The sequence below is a fragment of the Temnothorax americanus genome, unplaced genomic scaffold (assembly GCF_048541705.1).
Source record: "Temnothorax americanus isolate GAGA-0224 unplaced genomic scaffold, ASM4854170v1 Scaffold64, whole genome shotgun sequence".
Classification (NCBI taxonomy): Eukaryota; Metazoa; Arthropoda; class Insecta; order Hymenoptera; family Formicidae; genus Temnothorax; species Temnothorax americanus.
Window position 1 is genome coordinate 507832 of NW_027509786.1, and position 25507 is coordinate 533338.

The window sequence follows — 25507 nt, forward strand, 5'->3', positions numbered from 1 at the left end:
AGAAACCACCTTCTTGCCGTGGCGAGTTTTGCCGCAGTTAATGGAAACCGTGATGTCAGTCGTGGTTATAATGACAGGCCCGGGATTAAAAGATAAATTCGATCCGTCACGCGCTTGTAATAACTGTTTATTGCTTGAGAACAAAAGTTTGTTTTTTGAGTACCACAATGTGTCATACGAGAACTATGTGCGCAGTCCGTCATTCGTAAAACCGGACTTGATTGTAGGATTTAATTTGAGTATTGAGGAACATAAACTTGAGTCTAATAAGAAAATATCGGCGTCGTCCATACATGCGGTAGCAAAGCAGAATTGTCCGTCCGTCTTAACGTTTTTTACGCTACGAGACTTTGAGGAGGGGACAAACAAAATGAACGCAATAATGGATAAAGAGGTAGATTATCTATACAGCGGAAAGAACCCATTCGCTAGTTTCAGACCACATTAGAGTCTTTGGGCCAGAGCGCGTGTATTATCATAATCAGTATGTAGTTATCTACCAGTCTTTGTTCATAACTGATATGCGTAATTCTACGACTGATACAAACTAAATGCTGTGTTTTATGCCGAAGAAAACGTATCGCGTGCGAAATGACACACACGAATTAACTAAACTTAACGTTTAATAAATGTAACGAAAGAAACTTAAGGAACGCAAAGAAAATTGTATATGAACATCTATGAATCGCGACGTGTCTTCACGAAACAAACTCCAAAAGCGGAGTCCGACACTCCGAAATGTCTGCTTATATTTATAATCCAAAAATCCTAGAGCACATTATTCACTTGTAAAATCGATTGCATCGAGCACAGGATTGTAGATACAGCGATTATAGATATAACAGGACACATGGCTGCGGTAATGTAAAATATTAAATACAATGGTTGTTGTAGGATTTAACTTGAGTATTAAGGAACCGCAGGTTATTTAACAGCTGATATTTTTGAACATTTATTGCACATTTATAGCGTCATCCACTACATATTAAAGAAAAATATTGCCCACTTTTTTTAACGTAAAATAAAATACTTTCCAATGACGTATATGCATAGACCAAGCATTTCATTCGTAGAGTAAAGTTGGAAGTTGAACTATCTCGCTCTATCTTAAACTGCCAACATCTGCAGGCTTTAACTTCCTGCTATAGCAGAAGTATAGAAATGCTTGGTCTATATATATACGTCATTGATACTTACATATTAAACTTAAAATAATATTTAACTTAAAAATCTTCAACTTCAAAATATATTAAGTATATGGAGACTTGAAAAACAACACCTAACGTGAACACTTAGAATTGTAATATGTTATTTGTCCTTAAAAGAACTCTTATATATGCCATTTAAATAAATGAATGTCACTGTAGATATCCAACAGTGATAAGTGATAACATAAAAATCTGTAGCACTGGCATAAAATATGAACAGCATTTACATGCAAAGTGTAACAATAACTCTCTGTGAAGTTTAAATGATAATAATAACGCGTTAAAATATTTATGTGCTATGTAAGATACTGTTGTAAAATTTTTTAAATTGTGTAAATTTCTTTCAAGGTATTCAGTCTCTCTCTCTCTCTCTCTCTCTCTCTCTCTCTCTCTCTCTCTCTCTGAAAACGACTCGGAATTTATTGAGAAATAAAAAACTTGAGAAATAAAAAACTTTGCTTAAAGTACTTTGTATCGATGCAACTTTTAGACTAAAATAAAAGACAAAGAGAAAGGAACTGATATGGACACATTCAAAGTTGAATAAAATTAATCATCAATTTCAGATATTAATGGTCGTTTGTTTTTTCGATATATATCACTAATACGCAGTACGTCTATCAGGAATGGTAATTTAGAATCTACAGGAATAAATTGTAGTGCAACTTTGAATGTGTCCATGTCAGTTCCTTTCTCTTTGTCTTGACATAGCTCTAACATACAATTAGTGGCTATGTTCTTAAAGGCGTCAATACTATCTGTTATTGAGTCCAATAACTCATTCTTTTTCTTTTTTTCGCATGATATCGCTGGGAGGTACCTTGTTCTCACGTTTCAATGTCACCTTTTTCCTTATACATGACAGTGAGCTAGAATCATATCCACTATTACTTGTCACTAGAATTATAAAAAAAAGAAAGACAAATTTAATAATTATTTAAAATTTATAACTTGAGTGTTAGAATAAATGTTTTAACAGTTTTTATACTTATATTCATTAGCACTTTGCTCATTTAAAATAAAATAGTTCCATATATAACCGAAAATTAAAGAACACTTTTTTGTTACCTGAAGACTCCGCTATTGAATCTTCGTTAATCATATCTCCTGCATCGATGATCACATCATATTTATCAGTTGAATGAAGTGGTTCTTCCATGTCTTCCACAATTATAGGACTCAGTTCAGAGACATTAGTTGTCATTTCATCATTCTCATTGTTTGTGCCCACTTTCGTGATATATAATATTTTGTTCTCCTTTTCCTCATCACATTCAGATAAACTCTGCATATTGACAGAAGTTTTTGATGATACACAATGTTTGAGCAAGTCCTAAAATAAAAAAATATTTTTACAAAATAACACAAACTTCAAATATAAATGAAATATATACTTTAAAGAAACAAAGAAAGACGAACTTACTTTCTTGGCTCAATATAATCTACTAAAAAGAGTAGATCTGAATAATAATCCCATGTGGGTTTATATTGAGTTGTAGCACCAGCACCAGAAATAGGTTGCATATTAATGATTTTCCTCCTTTCTTTACAAAAAATATCTCTCAGTGACTTAAATTTTCTTGCTGCTTCTTCTCCTAAATAAAAAAATTTATAGGATAAATTATTGTTTACATATAGATCAGAGATTAACAACTTAACCTATAATTTCACCAATATTTTTGAAGCTCTGAATAAAATAAATGATTGTAATAAATATTTATTACAATGTTATAAATTAATTGAAAGCTTATAAATTCACTTACCAGAACAAGGAGGACGAAAAGTTTTTCCCAACTCTGTCCATGCCAAGTTTTTTTGTTCTTGGTTTTTGTATACTTTAGCACTTTTAGCGTACAAACCGGGATTTCTTTCTACTTTATGAATTAACTCCCACGTTGCCGCGGAATCCCACTTATATGTCATTATTACAGAAAAATCACCTCGTCTCTCGTCTCGCCGAAACACTATACGATGTACGATGTACTGAGTTGCCGCGTTATAACACGATATATACTGTGACGATACGCTGATTGGCTGATCGCTTCGACGCAAGACGCGAAAGTTAAAGTTCGCCCAACTTCTGGGTTGCGTTCCAAAATTCACTCTAGTTAACTAAAATGCTATAGTGTACGTGACGTAAACTATAGATTTTAGTTACCCAGAGTAAATTTTGGAACGCAACCCTGTGCGTCTTGCGTATTGCAGCCTGCAGCCGGAAATACGTCACGCTGCGTCTGTCTTGCGACCTGCGACCGGGCTGCGACTCGCGTTCTGCGTCCTATGTAGATAGGCCTTGCGTCGGGTCTCGGCGATTAGATCGCGTTCTAGGACCGCGTTCGTTATATAGCCCTTGATATGAATTCGCTCTCCGTTTCGTATTGCATATTTTCATGCCACGAAACGAGGACAAGCGTCATACAAAGCAAGAATTTAACAATGCCATTTGATGCCAACTGAATTCTGCTCTGTATAAATTCTATATTTTCTATATACGAAAAAATTTGTGTGAAAGATAAATTGTCAGTACGGCGCGGCGCGCGGCGGCACCGTTCGCTCTCTTTCGAGAAATTTATTTACTCATGTCGATTCACGCTCGCTTACAATTAAACATAATATTCTGTCTTTTTAACTTCTAACAATAAGTCACATACGATTAATCAACAATCCTAAATAATTTTATTTTCATTTTTATTTGTATTTTTACTTTTATTTTTAGAGAAACCATTGCAAACCCAGTTAGCAAAATAAAAAAACCATGCACTTATCTCGTCTAGTCTCATCTTTTCAAATTAGGCACAATTAGATTTAACGGAGCGTATCCTACATAAATTCTTGAAATTGATTCGAAAGAAACGAGTGCACGATATATTTCTTTTACAGCTGATGCATAGAGGCATTGACTTAAGGCATTAAGGATTAACTTTCAACGATCGCGCCGCGGCGCCGGCGGCGACCGCGACGACGGCGTCGACGGCGTCGACAGCAATCGCGACGCGACGCGGCAGTAACGGCGCCGCATGCGGGTCGACGTCGCGTGTCATCGTCAGGATCGACTTGAAACATGTTCAAACCCTCCGCAGCGTGAGAGATTCGTTAATCTATGATAGAGAAATTTAATTAAGTGCGGTTTTTTACGTATCGCGCTCTACTATTATCGATACATACTATTAATGCGTATACATGTTTTCTACACAAATAGTCTTTTTATCTACATAAATATGAAATAAAATCATGCTTTTCTTTGTAATTCTTACAAAGAGCTCAATCTATTTTAATGACAGACCGTCGCCATATTGCGGTAGACTTAAATCCCTTTCACTCTCTGTTATCACCTAAACTTGTCGAAAATTTCGAGCACGAAATGCCCGTATTCGAAGCGCGATTTTAAAGGGTGATCCGCTATCTATTTGCCAGTTAAGCAGTTTGCCAGGGTGATGGTACCGTACCATTCAGCCATAACCGGATAATAATTTTCATGGTTATCCATCCCTCTCTTTCCTTCCGTGTTTTACATTTCGTTCCACTTTCCTCGTTTCTCCCTACCCACTTTACCGTTTTTTCTCTTCCACCCTCTGCCATCCTCTCTCTCTTTCTCTCTCTCTAGCGTTTCTCACCGATTCGGCTCTATTTCTCTCGAGCCGCGGGTCGATGATGGCGACACGGAATCATCGGTGGAAACGCGCATGCGACCTACGACCTAGCCATCTCTAACGAGCGCCTCCCACTGTCACGGATCAATACCCAAGTAGGGCACCACCGGCTATACGTGTTCTCTCTCCTTCTTTCTCTTTCATATCTCGTCTCGTCTCGTCTTATGTAGTCTCGTCTTGTCTCGTCTTGTCTCGTCTCTCGTCTTCGCACGGAGCATGGTGTACCTAATAATGTTCATAAGCACGTTGATACACCGCGACCCTCATGTTAACGCACCCACTCGTATGATAGACGACACACAAGCCGGACATCTCCCTACTTTGGTGCAACTTCCATCAAATAGTCTGTGGATCATGTCGGAATCAATTATCGATATTATCGATATTTGATACCAGTATCGAGAGAAAGTACCGATAAGCATACTCTTAGATAGACACCATAACTAAATTTATCTTGGTATACAGAAAATATAATGGGATAAAGCCTTTGTACACCTGAGAAAATAATAAAATGATTCACTTCCTAATGTTTGCCATGTGTTGTGTAATTGTGCATTACCAAACCAACTTTATTACGCTGAATGATTTAGCTTTTACGAGCCGAATCAACGAATCGCATCGCACAGCTAATCAAATCGGTTGATGCTTATCAAGTTTATCTCTAATTGCCATCCAATATTCTTTCAATATCCCTCAATAGATATATAACAAACTCCAGATATCCGCCTTCAAAAGTAATATATACAAAAAATTTTATAACACTGATTATTTTTAGATACATTTCAAAATTTGCCGTTATAGGACTTAAGATATCGTTATAACATATACTCGATATAAAATGTTCTATTTAAAAGAATTTCCATACCTCTTTCTCTTACGGCATGCAAAGTAACTGCTAAATAAGCGTCGATAAATGGTTTAGAAAAATTGATTGCAAATAAAAATAAATTAAAAATATATATAATAACTGACAAATGGTAATATATCTATCTTAGCGGTCTAGAAAGAAAGAAGGGAAACGAGAGTCGTAGGCTTTTGCTTTATATCAATCGATAGACATATGTACCAATTGGATTCTCAGAAACTCCGATTATAATGCGAAATGTACATTTAAAAATAGCCACGCTTAGCAAATACTCTGCACCCTGCTAAATCTCACGCCAATGGCGCAAGACCGAGCGCGTTAGTTTCCTGACAAAAGTGAAGATATCGTTGTAAAATACAATGACCGTCACACGTGCGACATTGAACCGCATTTCACGTACGACAAAGCTAAAAGCCGATTTCGTAAACGGAGCAGGAGGCTAAATTATTTATGAGGAAGACACACACGCGCGCGCGCGCGCGCGCGCTTTATTGCTGATCGATATTATTCAACTCGCATCGGTCACGATATATCATGAATAATTTAGGCCTAATCAAACTTTCCTCGGTGCCTTCAAAAACTTGTAGATATTGCCGCCTATGACAGAAAAACATTATTTGCGTAATTAATATTGTAAATGGGAAAATGGTTGTAAAAAAATTCCCAATTTATTAATCCAATTAATTTGACGTTTAAATATTTATTAATATCTTATGTATATACCTTTGCATTCAGATAAGGCACTTTTATAGATGCCAGAGATATGCACAATTGCCCTAGCGAGAGACATGACATAAAGGTGTCAGAATTCTTAGTCTGTTAAACTTCCTTTGAGAGACACGAGTTAATAAGATGATCGAAGCCATAAACTATGTGTCGCATGCATAATCTAATGCGTGGGTGCGCTCATGTGCGTGTATGTGCGTGTATGTGTATGTGGAATTACACTAGACCCAGCCAACTCAGACTTTTTAAGGTTTGTGTTTTAAAGGATTTGAAAATTAATCAAAAGCTATTTTCGGCTTTCAATTTTCGTTTATCGGCAAGAAGCGCGCGTTTGTTTGCGCCTACAGCACCCGCACCCTCTGCCAAGCGAATGTTCCAATGTTTCTCGTAGATATGGAGACACGCAATGTGGATGAATGTGGATGAGCTGTTTGTCAGCTGGTCGATATTCGGCCACTGCCGCCGTTCAGAACGCGAACACCACGTTGCCATGCAACGGCTGACTGACTGACTGGATGACTGGCTGGCTGGCTGACTGGCTGACTGGCTGGTCTGACTGGCCTTGCACGCACCCTCACGCATTACTCACTCTTGCAACCGCCACGAGAGGAGAGATCTATGTGTGACGTCACGCAGAGTGCGTGGCACAGGACGTTTTACGAATTGGGTCAAGAGGGAGAGATTGGTCATTTAACTCGAGCACGCTACGTGCTCCCTGTATGCATCAAATGTGATTTGTCCGTCAAGCTGATTTTTCTCGTCTCAGATGTATCTATTCGCAAACTTCCGTGGATTTTTCGGAAAATGTTAAGTATAGGTATTTTGGCAATGCCAGGTGTAACAAGATTTTCGGGATAATATTTGATTTTAATTCGACCGGTAAAATACTCGATTTAACTTCGATACGTACGAGCAATTCAAAAAAACTTAATTTTGACCATATGATAAATTTCTTCAATCTTTTTTACGTTTTATTATGTTTCGTTGTAAGTTTAAATATTAAGACAAGTTAACTCGAAAAAAATAAATTTTTTCGTAGTAGGTACATCTATCTTACTTAATCCATCTGCCTATGCGTTTCCCTCGCTATCTTTCTCTTTCTCTCTATCTCTTTATGAAATTCAATTTCCGCGAAACGAGTCCATATATCTTGGAGTGAACAGCGAGTAATTAAAAATAATACGCAATTAGAAGCACGCAATTGATGTTACGCAGAAAATAAATAACGTATGCAACTTCAAATAAATTAAAAAACACGAACGAGTCTCAAGTACGTGTAACTATTTATTTGTGTTACTTTAACTCAATTTTATGTAACACTTTTCAGTTATCAGTTAAAAATATCCGAGAGATACAAATTACTTGATAATCTCTCGATCTAAATCTCTTCCATCTGCGAAAAATTCGCGTCATTTACCTTGAAGAAATTGAATCGCGTGACTTGATGCCAAAGCGCGTTTTATTGATGAAATGTCTTCGCGATTCACGTGTCGTCGGCGAATGTTTGCTAAAAATTTGTGTTTATAATTAAAATTTTTAACGAATTTTTAACAAAAGTAAGACAACGTTAATTATCGGGAGAGATTTAACTCGAGCGTTTTCGAATCCAAAGAAGTAAACAGATATGGTCGTGTACGCAAAGCACATTCTGTGCTGTCTAGTGATAATGGATAAACTGTAAAAAAATGTACAAACAAGCTCAATCGAGGTTTCCGATCAATTTACGTAATACTCCCACACGTTAGTAAACGAGAACTGTTTATATAATTTATGATGTCTTCCTTCCAAGGAAAAGTATATTTTATAAAATTACAAAAAAAAATTTTAATTGTCTTGTGTAAAAATATATGTAGATATATAATTATTGATATATATGTCAGATATATGTATTATTGCATTCAAATATCATTTTGGTGAAAACACCCTGATAAAAAAAAAACACTGTGATAAATAAATACGTGCGATGATCGCAAGATTATCAATTGTATAATTATGTGTAATAGTTGAAGATAAACTTATGCAAAAAAGATATAGACATATAATTATTGAAGATTAGAAGTCTCAAGCGTATTGTATATTAAGAGAGTCCGAGAGTCCGAGTCAATTGTCAAGTTTTGCATAGATATCGCGCTTGTAACAAACGAATAATTAAAAAGTCAACTGCAGACACGTATTTATCTATTTTGTAAGAGAATGTATCTTCGGTACTCTACAAGTTCGGAATATTTCCACTTTAATTATATTTCTCATTTCTGCCTGGTACCTATTTACGTGAAGAATTGTGTCACCGCAAACTGTGTTTCACTCTCTGATTCAATCTTATCCTAGATTAAACTTCGCGAACTCATTTTTTCAATTACCGCAATCTAATTATTCCATCATCTAACGAGCCGCGTAAATGACTCATGGATTATTCAATACGGGCTGTCGAGCCCCCTTTAGATAGAACATCGCGAAATACGCGATTTAATAAGAATATCCACGAAATCAAATTAAAAAATCAGACGTTGAAAATAACTATTCGCGAGATTATAGATACAGATACGCGAGAATGATCTCTTATTTGGACGATAAAAATAAGGAAATCATCGGAATGAGATATACTACTCTTTTTTCATTATGTCCATGATATTTATAGTACAAATTGAATCCATCGAGATTACGTCCCGATAAAAGTATGAACAAATTTCGAAAATCCATTTCTATCGATATTCTCATCCGCGATGCCGTGTGCGACGTGGAACGGCGAGCGCGGGTCGAGATTCTGCGATTAAAATTGGATTTTCGTCTATTCTCGTCCGGCCGTCCCTGAAAGTCTTTGAGACATTGAATGTATTTATGTCGTAGCTGTTAGAAGAAGATTCTCTCTCTCTCTCTCTCTCTCTCTCTCTCTCTCTCTCTCTCTCTCTCTCTCTCTCTCTCTCTCTCTCTCTCTCTCTCTCTCTCTCTCTCTCTCTCTCTCTCTCTCTCCCTCCCTCCCTCTCTCTCTCTCTCTCTTTCTCTCATCCGTACATCGTCATCTGGCGCTTTTTAACTGATGCGGCGCAGAACGATTGACATACAAATAAGCGAATGCATACATTCGATTCATCAATAAATATATGTGTACCCACGCGCCAAACAAAAAATTAATTCAATGCAACGCGTTTCCGTATACACACACTGTTATTACATTATCCGAGTGACATATTATAGTTTCCGTTGCTATACAGAAGAGCGATTAATTTTTATTAATTTGTAATATCATAATTATCTAAAAGTATTACCATTTTTGTGATCCCATTTTTCTCAAAACACTTTAGTCTCGCGACATATATTTTATTTTGCAAGAAAACAGAAAAAAAAATTACTTCAATATATTTAATACATAATTAACAGCATAAATCAAATATTACAGCACAAATCGATTTCTTTTTAAATGCGTTTTAGAGAACGACTTACGATTGTTTTAAATTAATCGCACATAAATTTACATAAGGGTATATCTCGCAAATTGCATTTTGGATTATCCTTTATATACTAAGAAATTTTTGCAGATTATACGGATCGCGTATGTCGGAGAGTCATGGAAATTTTCGCAATACGATTTTCTCATAACAACCGACACGCGATCGAGTTTAGCGCGCTTTATACTGACACAACGTCGTCTATCTCAGGATCGGCATGCGAATCGATTTTTCTTCTTTGCCTTGACATTCTTACGGTTTTAATATGTCGCTGAGAGTTTTTCATCGTTTTTCATACTACAATCAGAGAAAATCTAAACAACAAGATTTGACATTGGCAAGCGCCAGTCGCGTTTAAAAGATTATTTCGTCACATTGAAAAAAGAAAGACATATATTTTATACTTTATTAGTGTAAAAAGTCTCCTTTTCAAAAAGTCAATTTACTTCTATTTCTTATCCTTAGTTTCAAAGAAATAATATAATATGCATCGTGTAAAATTCTCCTCGTGACGCAAGAAGAAGAACAATCGCGAGGAAATAACATAGGAGGTTTTCCGAGGTTGTCTATTAAATCTACTATCTAAATGGATCTATGTCGAAAACAAAACGTGCGCGAAATACAAAAACAAAAATACGACGCGTAGATGCAACGCATACACATACTTTCAACGAGTTTGCTTAACTACACATTTATCGCATGCGAGAATTTTAATTAAAACCAGAGATGCAAACCGACTTTGAACCAAATTGGAAAATTAAATTATCGAATTTGGTTGAATTATGGACAAAATTAGATTTTGAAGATAAATGCTTGAAACATATGTATATGTATAATATATATCTTTTTTCCTTATGTCTAAATCAAAATTATAACAAAATGTAATAAAAATCATTATTCAAAAATTTCTTTAATAAAATAAAAAAAATATAAATAAAATTTTGAATTAATCAAGGTAACCGGCAAAAAATATGTTCGAATAGTTAAGAGTCGACAGGAGTAACACTACCGACCTCTGTCGGGTTGCTTAGCTGCGAGTCCGTATTTTATTTATTATAAATTTTTTAAGAGCAAAAATGGAAAATCCGGCTCTGTACCAGCTTGCGGCTGATCTTACTGATTAAAACGAGCATAAGTTTAATGAGATTCGTTAATTAATTTGGCTAAAATTTGGGATAACCGTTCCTAAGCAGCTTATTGCAGCTCTATAAGCAAGCCTGAAAAAGTTGCTTAGAAAAGGTTATCCCAAATTTTAGCCAAATTAATTAACGAATCTCATTAAACTTATGCTCGTTTTAATCAGTAAGATCAGCCGCAAGCTGGTACAGAGCCGGATTTTCCATTTTCTCTCTCTCTCTCTCTCTCTCTCTCTCTCTCTCTCGCTCTTAAAAAATGTATAATAAATAAAATACGGACTCGCAGCTAAGCAACCCGACAGAGGTCGGTAGTGTTACTCCTGTCGACCCTTAAATCTCTGATGAAAATTCCTAGTTATCTATTCATTCACCTGTTAGACAGAGGAAAAAGTCGATAGAGAAGGCATGCCGATGCACGCTGGATACACATGCGCGCAATCGCTATTTTTCTTTTTCTATACGATACCGGTACGCAACCGGTTCGTGCTAGGTCATTTTAGTTTCGCGATGATCAAGTCGAGTTTGAGATAGGAAAGAGGGGGAAACAAAATCGCGCGCATAATCTCGCAGACGCAATGAATATCGAGAAAGAATAAGAGAGAGAAAGATGCCGTGCATCGTACATCTAAGATTAAAGCTGCATTTCGCCATTTATGATAAAGAAACGACGTTCCATGTACCAATGTTGCAAGAAATTGAATTGATTCTACCATTTTCTTTGACAAGACTATGTCTATTACAAAAAAAATTCAACAAGATTCGGATTAGAATAAAAAAGATACTTTAAAAGATGCTCTTAAACATTTGACTAAAACGTTTTCTCTTTAATAAACATGAAAATCTCTTTAATAAACAGGAAAATATTTGTTTAACAGATAGAGAGAACAGAAGTAATCTTTACGTATGATTCTTTTAGCAGAATTCATTGATACAAAAATTTCAACTTTATGTTCAGAAAACAATAAAATTTTCTCGAAAGAATCGATGCAATTACATGATTAATGATTATATCTTTGCATTATAATGTCAAATTATAATCAAAATTGATAATCAGATTCCAACGACTATAAAAAGTTAGATACCGCCTTTACATAAACAAACTTAATTATCATATGTTGAATTAATAAAAGAAATTTTCAAAACATTAGATATCATATGACAAGTAAACATTTAAGAAAGCAATATCCTAATTCCCTTGAGCAGTATAGTATACTTTCATAGTTATAAAATCGATAGATTCGATCGTAACATATATGTATAAACACGTACACCACATTCAAACTCATGTTAAGTTCATAGTCTGATAAGTTCGATAAGTTACACTTTTGTTAGAATCTGTTATAACACGATGTTCCTACAGATAAACCTCTTTTATCCTACCATTAGATTACCATTAGACTACCATAAAAAAGTTCCTAGTTTAATTATTAATTATCCATATTATTATTCAAATTGTGTCAATTTAATAATATTCAATTTTCATAGAATTGTAGTTGATACTAAAGAAAATTGTATTCTGCCGCTAGGTGTACATTCTTTCTGACCCAATAAAGGCATCGGTCACTTCAGAAAAGTTATAAGGTTCTTAAACGAAAGTCTTCAGGAAGCAATTAAATCCGATGGATCACAATCAGATTAACAGAATTTGAACTCGAAAGAATAAAGCGATGAGCTTAATCTATTTTTAGCTTGCATTTTATCTCGATTCTCAGCACTAAAATAAAAATTAAAATAGTTTTTAATTAATATTAACATACGTACTACTTCGAAAAATGGACAAGTTTGTCGATCCACTAATAGATGTCACAAAATTTCGTATAATCGTCTTATTATCCTATTATTGAACATCGGAATAATCATCATTAAACTGAGTTTATTCGTCGTATAGTGGATATTAACTGTCTCATCGACGATAATTTATTTAAGATAGTAAAAGTGCAGATCTAACTTACATGCTGGATTATGCAAAATTTTATTGCAAAATTTTCGAAAACGCTTTAACTTTGATGACTCGAGCAATGGCTCATAATTTATAAATAAATTGTTGTCGAAATCAAAAGAAAATTTCATCGCGATCGAACACAATATTAATCGAGAAGGTATTTTAAATTAGGACAATATTTCATTTATTTATTTATTAAAACAAAGGCAAACGAAAATAGTAAACTCACGCCTCAAGGACAGTATATTGATTAGATAAAAATATCTCCTTACTAACGATCAGAATTAGCAAAATAAACTGAAAAAAATGTTTGCACTCACGAATCATAATGAACTTTCAATTTAATTCTGATCATTTTAAATTATTTACTTCCATGTTGGAATTTTTTTCTATAAATTATGTTTGCCTCGCCTCACTTCGTCTTCCTAAAATGTACATTTCGAGCAGCTACGTGTGGAATCTTTCACCAAAATAACATTTTGTTAGTCCGGAAATAAATGTAATAAGATAAAGAGTCAAGCGGAAGCAAAAGATAACACAAGAGACCTTCCAATTTAGTATCGAGCATTTTATTTCCAGATAGGACTTGCGCTCTGAACTGACGGCCCTTAAATATACCATGGATATCGATCCAGTCGATGGTCGAGTTTCGTTTCTGTTGAAAGCTGGTGTGCTATTCCGAGGATGTTACTCGGAAATAGCGGCCGAATCATCGCCGATATTACTGAAGTGAATCGAGGCAAATTAAAACAAATGGAATTAAGTCGGAAGTTAAATATCGTTGAATAATTAAAAGCAAACATCTTTCCACCTAGCGCAAAATCAATATCGGAAATCAGTAGATATTAAGAGGATCCTAAAGTGAAGGCTGAACTTCCTCGACGTCGGTAATGTCAACTCTAATCCTGTTTTCTATGTCATATATCTATATCTGTCCTTGTCTAACGAGAGACATCTGTCCTTGTTTCGATTGCTGCGCCATCTCTCGCTACACGCAATGTCAACCTGAATGTGAGATTTTGCACATATAAAAATTTATTTAAACTAATCTTTTTTTCTAGGCTTTCAATCTTAGATCTAATTGCACGATATTGTTCTTAAATGTTGTCCCTAGGTCATGCCGGTCTAATTTTGTGGATATTTACTGTGGAATTTTTGTACAAAGCAAATATTGTCGTCACGTATACCAAAAATTAGCAAAAATATTAATTTTTTCTCGTTTTTGATATAAATTCGACCACCATGACCTAGATTTTGATGCGTACTTTAATTCTAGACAAAAATTTTGCATTTCTATAAAGCCAATTAAAAAATTAGTGCTAAGAAAAAAAGCCGGTATTACAGACGGCTTTATAGGATCCCCTTAATGATTCATCGCTGGAGCGGAGAAACGTATTGTGGAAAAATCGAGTGGTGACATTACGACGATAAAATCAGGGACAAAAACGAAACGAATATAAGACCGAAGTTCGAAGAAAAGTTCACCCTCGCCTTGTCGCGATCGATTCGACGATGATACGCTTCGACGATGAGTGGCACCAACAATTGCCATGCGAGGCGTGTCGTGTGCGGAGGAGAAGTTCGGCCGGCACGCGATGCCGATCGAAATGTCAGATGAACTGCGGGTGAATCAACGGATAGATGCTCCAAATACAATCATGTTATAATTTCGCGCGGCGATACATATTCAAATGCACAAAGGAGACACGACGAGATCGTTGGATTCATAGTTGGATTAAATAAATAAAATATTCTATAGCAAGAAAAATTTTAAATGTCGTCAAAACTTTCGTCTATAACGGCGAAAGATACCAAGATTTCTTTAGTGTCATAAAAGATTAAATACAAGACTACAAGACTTGAAAAATCCCTTCCGTGCATCCATAGGGTTAAGCACCGAACGGTCGAAGCCTCGGAGCAGACACCGGACAGTCGCTGAAATCCTGAACGATCCGGTATTATCCGGATCGTTCAGGACCTGGCAAGGCTATCCAGAAAACAACCTATCTTGCTGTCCATCTCCCAGCATACATGTTTTCACGACTCTTTCGTTTCTATTCTAGATTCTAATTCGAGTCTTAACTCACACACATAAAGTATACATTGCTACCGAATTTTTAATTTATTTCTTCAAACTTAACTGTGTGATTTTTTTGAATAATATTTCTCTATCTTTTGTTTAGTGCTTAAATTGCAAGTATGTCGTCATTTTTACGGCACTTTCTATTGCAAAAAAAATTAATTATGTCGTTTGTACGCTATTAATGGCATCAGTATTACTTCAAAATACGGACCATTTTTACAAGGTACTGAATTGCCTAGCAATAGGCATGGGAAAATATTTAAAGAAATCCAATGAAACTTGTCAACATCTTTATTACCGCGCTTATTACCGTAATGCACACGTAATAGATAATGTCAAATAAAAAGTGTATGATTCTGACATTGCGGAAGAATGATAAGAGACGCTCGCTACCTTGACGCTAATTGTATAAAGATATGAAAGCGCGGATGAATTCGCACAACTCAAACATACGTAACAGTTTAATTCTGGTTGGCGTGCGTGATTACGTCAATAAGCGTAATTTATGTATACGCTAAATTAATGTAACATTTGTGGCGTAAATTTATCATAATAAACTACTAAAATTTATATTCACTACGATTTGTTAAAAAGTATATATACATAAAAATGGAATTTTTAAAGAAACTCTAAAAAAGTACTGAATTTCCAAGTATAATATAATAAAAAACTATTGTAAACACTTCAAGATTTATTAAAGCAATAATTAATTATTTTCATAAAAAATAAAATCTCTACTTATGATCGAGTTTTTGTCACATCAAGATATTTAAAGAATAAAGTCGACATAAATAAAAATTCATATAAAGAATTTTTAAATTGTTGCAAAAATTAGATTCATCAAGAACATCCTTATACAGAGATTCATAAAAGGATCAGAGGTTAAATCAGAAACAGTTTCGCGTAATAATCCAGTCAAAATACGGAAAAAAGGGGGGGTACCTAGAAAAAATTGCAACACAAGATTTTATTACGTCATTGTGTTCAGAAAAATATACTGAACAACATATTTAAATTCCGCCATTTTCCGCTATCCCTAAGTATGTTTTTTATTAACAATTTATAAACAAATTTGTTTTTCTCCACAAATACGATGAATTTTGAAATTTTTGTAGAGATCAAAGTTGTAGAACAGACAAATATCTACAAAAAATGTTCTTATGAGTTTTTCGAAATATCTCATATTATTTGAGATATTTGCAACAAGAGCTACTAGGCTACGCGCGGAGCGGAGCGGAGAGTTCTAACAAGCAAACGGCAGTCTCTATCGCGATCTCTCTTTCTCTCTCTCTCTCTCTCTCTCTCTCTCTCTCTCTCTCTCTCTCTCTCTCGCTGCTAGTTCTCTAAGTTCTACAAGGAACTTTGAATTGGTTCTCGATACTAGTATATGTGTCTATATGTATACATACACACACACACACACACACACATATATATATATATATATATATATATATATATATATATATATATAATATGAATATACATATATGTGTATATGTGTAGGATTATAAAAAAATATATTAAAAATAAAAACAATAAAAAAAAAATGGGGTGACAATCGAGCCAACAGCCTCCTTGTGACCACCCTGGAAACAGATGCTAATTTATCTGGCTAATTTTGGCCGTAAGCGCGCAGCGCTATAATGTTTTGAGCTTCCGTTGCAAATATCTCAAATAATATGAGATATTTCGAAAAACTCATAAGAACATTTTTTGTAGCCTATATGTCTGTTCTACAACTTTGATCTCTACAAAAATTTCAAAGTTAATCGTATTTGTGGAGAAAAACGAATTTGTTTATAAATTGTTAATAAAAAACATATTTAAGGATAGCGGAAAATGGCGGAATTTGAATATGTTGTTCAGTATATTTTTCTGAACACAATGACGTAATAAAACCTTGTGTTGCAATTTTTTCTAGGTCTAATCGTATTTTGACTGAACTATAAATGCAGCGAGATGCAACTCGTTCGCGGAAACGCGCATAATCCCAGCTGGCCGATTCGAGAGCGCTAATCTAAACGATCGCGCGATACGCGACACACCGATGATGTTTGACGAGCGTTAAACATTGGCGATTCAATGTCGCGCAGCACCGCGAGATACGTCACTCACGCGTGAATGACGACGACGACGACAACGACGACAACGACGACAACGACGACAACGACGATGACGGTGGTAAGTAAGTACTTATTTTGGGGATAGGTCGTGAATATAAGTAATTTATTATTCGAGTTCGTATCGTGATATAGTCTTTAATCCCACAAGTTACACGTATATACAAGTTCGCGGATACGTTCGTATGCAAGCGAGTCTCGGTACCGAATGCCTACCTCTCTGTCTCCGAAAAACTCGCGTTCGTTCTCTCCTCTCCGGACTTCCCGTCCTTCGTGGAGTCGCTCGTCATGTTTTGCTCCGTTACATGTTATTAATTAATGTTCATGTCTTGCCTGTACGTTCCCGCTTATTGTTCCCTATGTTTCTGTTTCCTAACGTCTTTTCCTATTTACAATTTCGCTATTTAGGGCCGGTATCACAGTCTCCGATTAACGTGATTCTCCCTAGATTCTCCGATTAAACTCACTCTTCGTCTCTTTCTAGGGGGATAGTTAGAAAGAGATGCAGAGTGAGTTTAATCGGAGAATCACGTTAATCGGAGACTGTGATACCGGCCCTTACGATTCGAGCTGTTTCGGCGGTTAAGTATCTGGCGATATAATCGCCACAGTTAATTGAGAAGCGGAAGTCGGTACAAAAAATTTCAATGAATAGGAAACACCGGTAAGACCCACTTAAAAGAATTAAACTTCTCACTTAAATACGGTGTGTGTAATTATAAATCGCAAACTCGTGCATAGCTGTTAGGCCAGTCATATTAGACATCGAACATTCCAATTACTCTTTTCAGGTTGCAACCACCATAAATCGCTTTTATTTAAGGTGCTGTAAGTGAGATTAATTTTGCTTCGCATAATTAATGCGCATTAAAAAGTTATTAACAATATTATCAACAAAAAACGCGATTTTTTTAATTTTTTATCAAATATCTCGAAAACTAAGCAAGATAGGGTAACTAACTATACGTACCTTTTTTGTAGAGCGTAAAATTATCTACAATAATGATCTGAACAACATTTATCGTCAAGTCAGTCGTTTAGCTTGCACACGCCGTCAAAGTCCGAGACTCGGATCTCGAAAACCCTCGATTTCATCGTTTTGCTTCCTCATAGAGGAAGCTTTGTAATCTTGAAAAAATTTTTTTTCGAGATTTTGATGGAAATAGGTTTAGAATGTTCTAAAATGTCGAAAAATCATATTAGTAAAAAATGTCCGGAAGTATGTATGTATGTGTGTGTGTGTGTGTGTACGGATTTTTGTACACGCATCTACTTCTACAATTTTTTAGATACCAGTTTGAATTTTTGCACACAAATAGAGTATCATAGAAAGTATGTCCTCCTCAAATTTTATTGAAATCGGTCTACCGGTATAGATTTTATGCAGATTTTCCTTTTTTTGAAAAATGTGTTTTACGCTGCCGTTTTCTCAATATTTGAGATAGCGATTTATTTTTAATTTTATTATATTTTCCAGTTTTTTCTACCCCTATTTCATATATAATTCATTAAAATTTGATTGATCAGATCTCGTATTACACACATTTGAAATTTCGAAGAATTCGTACATACATAGAAGCTTTATAAAACTTGATCTGATCAACCAAATTTTAACCAATTATATATGAAATAGGGGTAGAAAAAAAAGACTGGAAAATATAATAAAATTAAAAATAAATCGCTATCTCAAATATTTATAATATCGGGCTGATTTTTTTTATCGATAAAGTATTGTTTTAGTTTTTAAGTGGACAAGTATTTTTAGTATTTTTTAGTGAATGTATATAATTATTTACGCAGTCCTGTGTTTGTCCTACAACAAAGGTACGTATAGTTAGTTACCCTATCTTGCTTAGTTTTCGAGATATTTGAGAAAAAAATAAAAAAAATCGCGTTTTTTGTTGATAATATTGTTAATAACTTTTTAATGCGCATTAATTATGCGAAGCAAAATTACTCTCACTTACAGCACCTTAAATCAAAGCGATTCATGGTGGTTGCAACCTGAAAAGAATAATTGGAAGGTAACCCCCCTAAATTAGTCTAATATGACTGGCCTATGTATCAAAACCGATAAAAAAAAGAAAGAAGGAATTGCGTTTATTTCGCATTCTGACACGCTATCGTATATCTTGAGTACTGGGCACTGAGGTGATGGTCACGTAAGATTAAATAACATTGTTAACAGCACTCAGCTCTCTCGACTACCAAGACAATTGTGTCTCTTAAGAAAAATGTTTGAAAGATTGAAATAAAATTGATAAAACCTCTTTCAGTTGGACGAAAGTCAAAATCAGATTTTCTATTCATCTCATAGTGAATCCGGACATAAGCATGCCGGAAAGTCGTAATAAAGTAACTAATGAAAAACTCGGCAAAAAGATGTTGCTGAGAAATGTAGGAAGGAAATGGTGGAGCTTCTAGATCGAGGGCGTGTCGCTCGTGTCCCTCGAGATTCATACTTGTTTCGACTATCCGTAGAATTACTATCGTTGTTTGTATTTTGAGAGTTGGAGATAACGAGCAAAGTACGAGGAGGAGTCTAGATAGAGAAGACCTAAATAGCTTAAGCCATTAAATCATCCCTCAATTCAGATCTAATTCGTGCGGTTTACCACAAAGTCATAACCTAACCTAACGTGAATTACTGAAAAACTAACTATGCCAGAAAAAACTCAATTGCACAGTTTTATGAATTAGTATTTGCTACATCGAAAGCAATCATAAATGTATTATTATAACAATGAGAGCATTGTCACGCGATAACAATGTGTATTACACATGTACAAAAAATTAAGCCACTTTAACGCAGTTTTAATTTAGATTCGGTAAATCAATAAATCAATTACAGAAAAAATCTTGTAGGTTTTACAGAGTGCATTTTAGAAACGAGCCTATGGATCGAAATAACGTTAACGTCTCGAAACGAGACGTTATTAGACCATCTAATTTTCGTCAGATATCAACTGTATCGGACGAAAGTGCGATACCACCTTTTCCCGAGGAGCTTTCATGCGGCACACGGGTTCGCAGCGATTGAACTTTAGCGCGGCTCTAAAAATAACGGTCGCCGTCGATCCATCCTTCCGCTACTGCCACGACGACGCGCATAATTAATCGATCCGTTCGTCTTCGAGAAGCGTTTCCGAGAATAAAACAACGACAGACAATGCGATTTCCGAATTCATATCCTCACCGATCATCGTCGGGGACCACTGTTATTAGGACACCCACCGGCGACGAGACATGAACATAAGGATTTTCCGTGAAGAGAAGCAATCTTGCGACCCACGGCGAGCGAGCGAGCGAGCGAACGAGCTTGCGTGCGGAGCAATCTGCGCAGAAGCGCGCCGAGAAAATCACTAAGCGCGTATTTGCATCGGACGGAACGAGCATCGAGCATCGGAGCAAAATCTCCATCGAGCTCGCCGATCGGACGATTCTATCCGCGGCTAATCATTGACGGACTTCCGCGACTGATGCCGAGTAACTCCGGATAGAACTTGTTTTTTTATAACGAAGTCTGAATATCTGCGAAGAACTTTCCACGGACGAAACTAAGCACTTCCGGAGAACTCGAAAATCCTTTAAAAATATTTCGACACGATCAATGTTCCTAATTTTCCAACGAGATCATCTGTCATTCGCTTAGTAGAGCACGAGGCAGGCGTCGACGATCGCACGTTGACATTTATTATAGTGTTTTTCATTGGCAGAGCTGCATGGTGCGCATTCATTGTCAGTGCACATTAAAGTCGTCGTACACAAACCAACGTAAAGTGTATGTTTAATATAAACGGGTTAAATCACGAAATCCCCAATATTCTTTATTGCTAAACTATTTGGTAAAATATGTACTGGGCATTTTACTTTAAATATTAGAGATTAAATCAGCTACAACGGCTTTAATGTGCACTGAGTGCGCACCAGTTCTGCCAATGAAAAACGCTATTAGATAAGCGGCGAAGTGTCGCACGGCACACTGTCGAGAAAAGCGGCGCGCGAGGGAAGCGCCGACTAGTTCTAAAAACGGAACGGGAGGAAAAATCTACGATAAGCACAAAGTATCATAAAACTTTACCATGTTCCACGGAGTCGCGAGAATTAACAAATGAAAGGAAGGCGAGACACGGAGAGAGAAGCCATGCTCGAGACAGAAATGAGAAGAAGAGAACGAGGAAGTTATCAAATCGGAAGTTCCTCGCTTTCCTGGTAACGGCACTAACAGAACTGATCAGCGACAAGTTTGACAAAAACTTGAGGGGAAGAATGAGAGAAAGAGAGAGAAAGAGAGAGAAAGAGAGAGAGAGAGAGAGAGAGAGAGAGAGAGAGAGAGAGAGAGGAAGAGAGGGAAAGAGAGAAAACGAAAGAAAGAGATGGAAAGGGACTAATCTGCTATCGAACAGGTATTTCAATCTAGGGAGAAAAGGAGAGTAGAAGAGATAGAGAGAGGAAGATAAGGAGGAGCTTTTCAGAAACTTCTCTCTCTCTCTCACACACGGGCTCGTTTCTGTCTTACACATTCATTCTCTACAGTTTACTTGTTCAATTTGTGAAAACTAAATTTAATTCACTGATGCAACTACAAGAGAAGAAATCCGCGAGGCGCGTGATGTCACTGAAATGTCACTACTCGCGGAGTCCCTTAGTAGACCGATCTGTCACTCGAATCAGCTGCGCTTGACAGACACCTTCCTACCATCTTCTTTCTGGATGTTCTCCGTTCGCCACCGTGTAAACCTGACAAAAGCTCTCCACCCGGTTTCGTATATAGGGCCGTGCGAGAGTTCACCTCTCGAAAATGCTTCGTAGTCGCGGCGATTTCTCGTTCTTTCTCTGTCTCACTCCCGCACACACGGCACGCACACAATCTCTCTTTCCCTTTCTCTCTATCTATTATCTATCTATCTCTATCTCTCTATCTCTATCTCTATCTCTATCTCTATCTCTATCTCTATCTCTATCTCTATCTTTATCTCTATCTCTGTCTGTATCTCTCCCTCCCTCTCTTCTTTTCGTTGTTCGTTGACAAAGCTCTAAGCACAAACCTTGTCATCCATGGCTGCGGCGAACGGTGTTCGGTGAAAGATAGAGGATTAGCAACGCGGCTTCGGGTGGACCAGAGACTGACTGGCGTTTCGTGTCGTCGAGGACCGCCGGCATCATCGACCCGTATTCCCCACTGTCGCGACACCTACCCCCGCCGTGCGATCGCCTCCCTACTCTTTCCGCTCCTATATGCACGCCCTCCTCTGTTACCAACGGTGTTCATCCCGCACGTCATGACCCGTCTTACTTCTCTCTTTCTCTCTCTTTCTCTCTCTCTTTTTCTTCTCCCCTTCTCTCTTTCGCCCTACTAGAATCTACGCGCGCGTCTAGGGAAAATTCCCTCGTTCCCTCCTTGAATCCCGTATGTGAAATTAAGCCACGTTTGAGAAACCGGATAAATTTAAAAAATCCGGTATTCTCGTGACTTAATTTTTTAAGTCATTGATATGTGAAGAAAAGACCACATGCCGACCGTCGTGTCTCCATCGACTTGAACAAATGTACAAATCTTTTCCAAAAATATTCATACTCAAGTTCAATTAATAAAATTATAACAATAGTTGTATTTTCCTAATAAAGTTGTATAATGAATTTAACTCCTGCTCAGGAAAAATTATTTTTTTCCACTTTTTTATTCGCTTCGTTCGATGACCGATAAATTCTACTTGGCGAACGGAACGAGCGCGACAAAAAAAAATTCGGCTGTAGATCTCTATCAATCAAAAAGGTTTGATGATTACTGCGAAGTACAGGAAGTAACAAATATCCATCCCAATTAGCAATTTACCTAGGACCTAGTGCGCGTCCGCCACCCAACGGGACTTGCCAGCCTCGCGACTCGCTTGCAGGCACCCTCTCGGCCCCCTACTTGCCTCGTACCCCTCGTGCTCCTCTCTGCGGTCGTAACAACACCCGTTCGCCGGCAAACCCGGTTGCGCGCGCAACCCGTTCGCCAACAGCTCTTCATGGCGATGCTACTGCCGTGCAACGTCGGTCCGCGCCCCCGAAACGACAGCGCGCAAGCTCCCCGTGGCCGGTGATTCTCATCCGAGTCGCCGCATCGACACACGCAAGATTTCGAATATTCGATGGAATTCAGGATCAAAAATGGATCCGGTCAAGATTACGCATAGATTATGGATAAAAACCGATTACGGCGTATACATACAATGGGAGGAAGGGGGAGATAATAGGAGCTTTTTATCCTCGAGCAAAAAACTAATTTGGCGTTATCGAAAAATGCTACAATAATTTGTGTAGAAATTTTTGTAGGAAAAAGAAATAGAAATGAGACTGGACTTTATCAAGATATATTGTCAGCATAGTAAAACGGAAATAAAAGGAATGAATCTGGACTATTTTATTTGACAGGCTGAAAGATCGCTCCTCAGGGAAATTTTGCCAAGAAGAACGAGGCCTTAACTGGCGAAATAACTGCGTTAAGTAGAAGACAAGAGAAGTAATTTGAATCGAAAACTGATTGAACGCCTCGCATTGAGATTAATGATGATCCCGATACATTGTGACTATAATAGGCTGAATGACGATAACCTATTTGTCTAACGTAATTCCACTAATAATGCTAAATGATAAAATTCATCTAAATGCTCAGATATAGATACGTGCTATTATCGAAAAGTACGAACACAGAAGTATAGATAATACTTTTACTGCTCATGAAAAAATAATCCGCTTTGTCAAAGCTTTTCAGGGGGATTTTCGTTATGTTTCATCTATTCTACTTTTTATCGGATACTATTTGTCTTTGATGTTAAACGAATAGAAATAAATCGTTATTTAAAGATATTAAAGTTGAATAAAATCGTATCCAATTCTTTTCTCTAATCAAAAATTTGCATATTTTAGTAAAATATTACAAAAAGATAAATTTAAAAAATTTCATATGTTCTTTCTTCTAACGCTGGAAAACTTAAGCGAAAATTGTTTTATTAATTATAATTAGATTAGTGCAAAAAGAATGTGAGCACAAATGCGAGCGCGATTCTTCTCTTAATAAAGAAAAACATAAAACGTTATACTTTAGTGACGTTATACAGGAAAAAAACCCGGGTAAGCTCATTTTATTCGTTACGACAGGCAGGATAAATGTTAATTTCTAAACACTGAGAAAATAAAATATTTTCGTAATATTAATAACGGCAGAGAAAATGTATCCACGCATGGAGTGTCATCAACGTCACATCTGCGTCAATGCCGTTTAAGAGTTTCAGAGCTCGTGTATATAAGTTTTTTCAAGTTCGAGTCCTCGCTCATCGTCAAGCTGGAGATAGTTGCCGAATGCTCGGACGAAAATCACTCTCTGCACAATCAGACAAGTTGAGAGCCATCGCAGGCCCGCGATCTGTGCTACTGGGCTACGCGTCCGCGTCAGACAGGCGCTTTGCCTGACCGACCGACCAACTCTACTGCTGCTCATCCCGTTGTCTCTCTTTCTTTCCCGCCTGTTTCGTCCGTTTCGTGTCGTCGTCTCGCCTCTCTCGCCATTCTTCTCACGATACGCGTTACGATACGAGCCAAGTTTTGACTTCCGAGAGTGGTATTTCCGCCCTTATATTCGCCACACCGCATTCGCGTAAGAAGGACGGAAGGAAGACAAGTTCTCTTACTTTCTTCACACCAAATGTTAAAGAGTACCATATCCCTAGGCAAAAGTTCTTGGAAATTTACGATTACATTAAAGATGCAGTAGATGCACGACACCTCGTAATACAGCGAGTAAGGATTGTAAGAATTATTTCATAAAGTCAGAATCGATTTTTTTTTAACAAAAACATCGAGATATCAATCGCTTCTCCAATAGTTTTTACAGAGCCAGTAGTTTGAAGGTCACAGACTATTTGAAAAATAAAAAGCGCTTTAAGGGATAGAGAGAAAATCGAATGTTATAAACGAACAAATTAAAACCTTTTCAGGTAAAATTGCGAGCAGATTTCCCTGTGTCACCTAAAAAGTAAAGCTATTTGCTATTGTCTTATTAACAAGCGCTTTCGTCACTCGCCACTTGCAAAAATATATAATATAAAACGATAACAAATATATAAATTTATCCTCGTTCTCTCAACATATATGTATTCATTAAAATAAAATTGATTTTTATTGATTTATTAAATTCAGTATTCGATTTCGCGTTACACTGTGCAAATATATATGTACTCGTTATGCGATTTTTAGAAGAAGGGATAAACGATAATTGGCAGCGATTATTCGTTAAACGGTAACGCCAAGTCGCTTCCAGACGTCGCGTCTTTATGATGAGTC

General features: G+C 36.6%; 2 protein-coding genes across 9 annotated transcripts in view; both read right to left on the minus strand.

Moving 5' to 3' along the window:
• Atpalpha (sodium/potassium-transporting ATPase subunit alpha) overlaps positions 1-25507 on the minus strand; it is a 77031-nt gene that overhangs the window by 25616 nt on the left and 25908 nt on the right. The window contains exon 1 of one of the 5 annotated variants that reach the window (XM_077421091.1): positions 22228-22385. The exons of 3 other annotated variants lie outside the window; for them this stretch is intronic. In XM_077421091.1, coding sequence (XP_077277217.1) covers positions 22228-22239 — 12 coding nt within the window. In that variant the 5' untranslated portion in view covers positions 22240-22385. Of the gene's footprint in view, positions 1-22227; positions 22386-25507 lie in introns of those variants that run through there. One more of the 5 variants, XM_077421089.1, reaches the window with a different exon arrangement.
• On the minus strand, positions 937-10665 carry LOC143905590 (uncharacterized). 4 transcript variants are annotated; one of them, XR_013259245.1, is made up of 4 exons: positions 2972-10665; positions 2632-2803; positions 2277-2541; positions 937-2077 (listed from the first exon to the last, which is right to left on the minus strand). XR_013259245.1 is itself a non-coding variant. In XM_077421101.1 (3 exons), exons 2-3 carry the CDS (start codon positions 2497-2499, stop codon positions 2061-2063), a joined length of 240 nt encoding a protein of 79 aa, XP_077277227.1. In that variant the 5' UTR covers positions 2500-2541; positions 2632-10661; the 3' UTR covers positions 937-2060. The 4 variants fall into 4 exon arrangements, 2 of the variants coding, with proteins under 2 accessions (XP_077277227.1, XP_077277226.1); XR_013259244.1 differs by having other exon boundaries at positions 937-2105; positions 2972-10664; XM_077421101.1 differs by having other exon boundaries at positions 2632-10661.

What these genes read in the sequence shown, in the direction of transcription:
- LOC143905590 (XM_077421100.1), bottom strand. Translation starts at nt 2,499, where the DNA reads ATGCAGAGTTTATCTGAATGTGATGAGGAAAAGGAGAACAAAATATTA. An exon ending in TTCAATAGCGGAGTCTTCAG is followed by an intron (nt 2,106 to 2,276) that starts GTAACAAAAAAG and finishes TTATAATTCTAG; the next exon opens with TGACAAGTAATAGTGGATAT.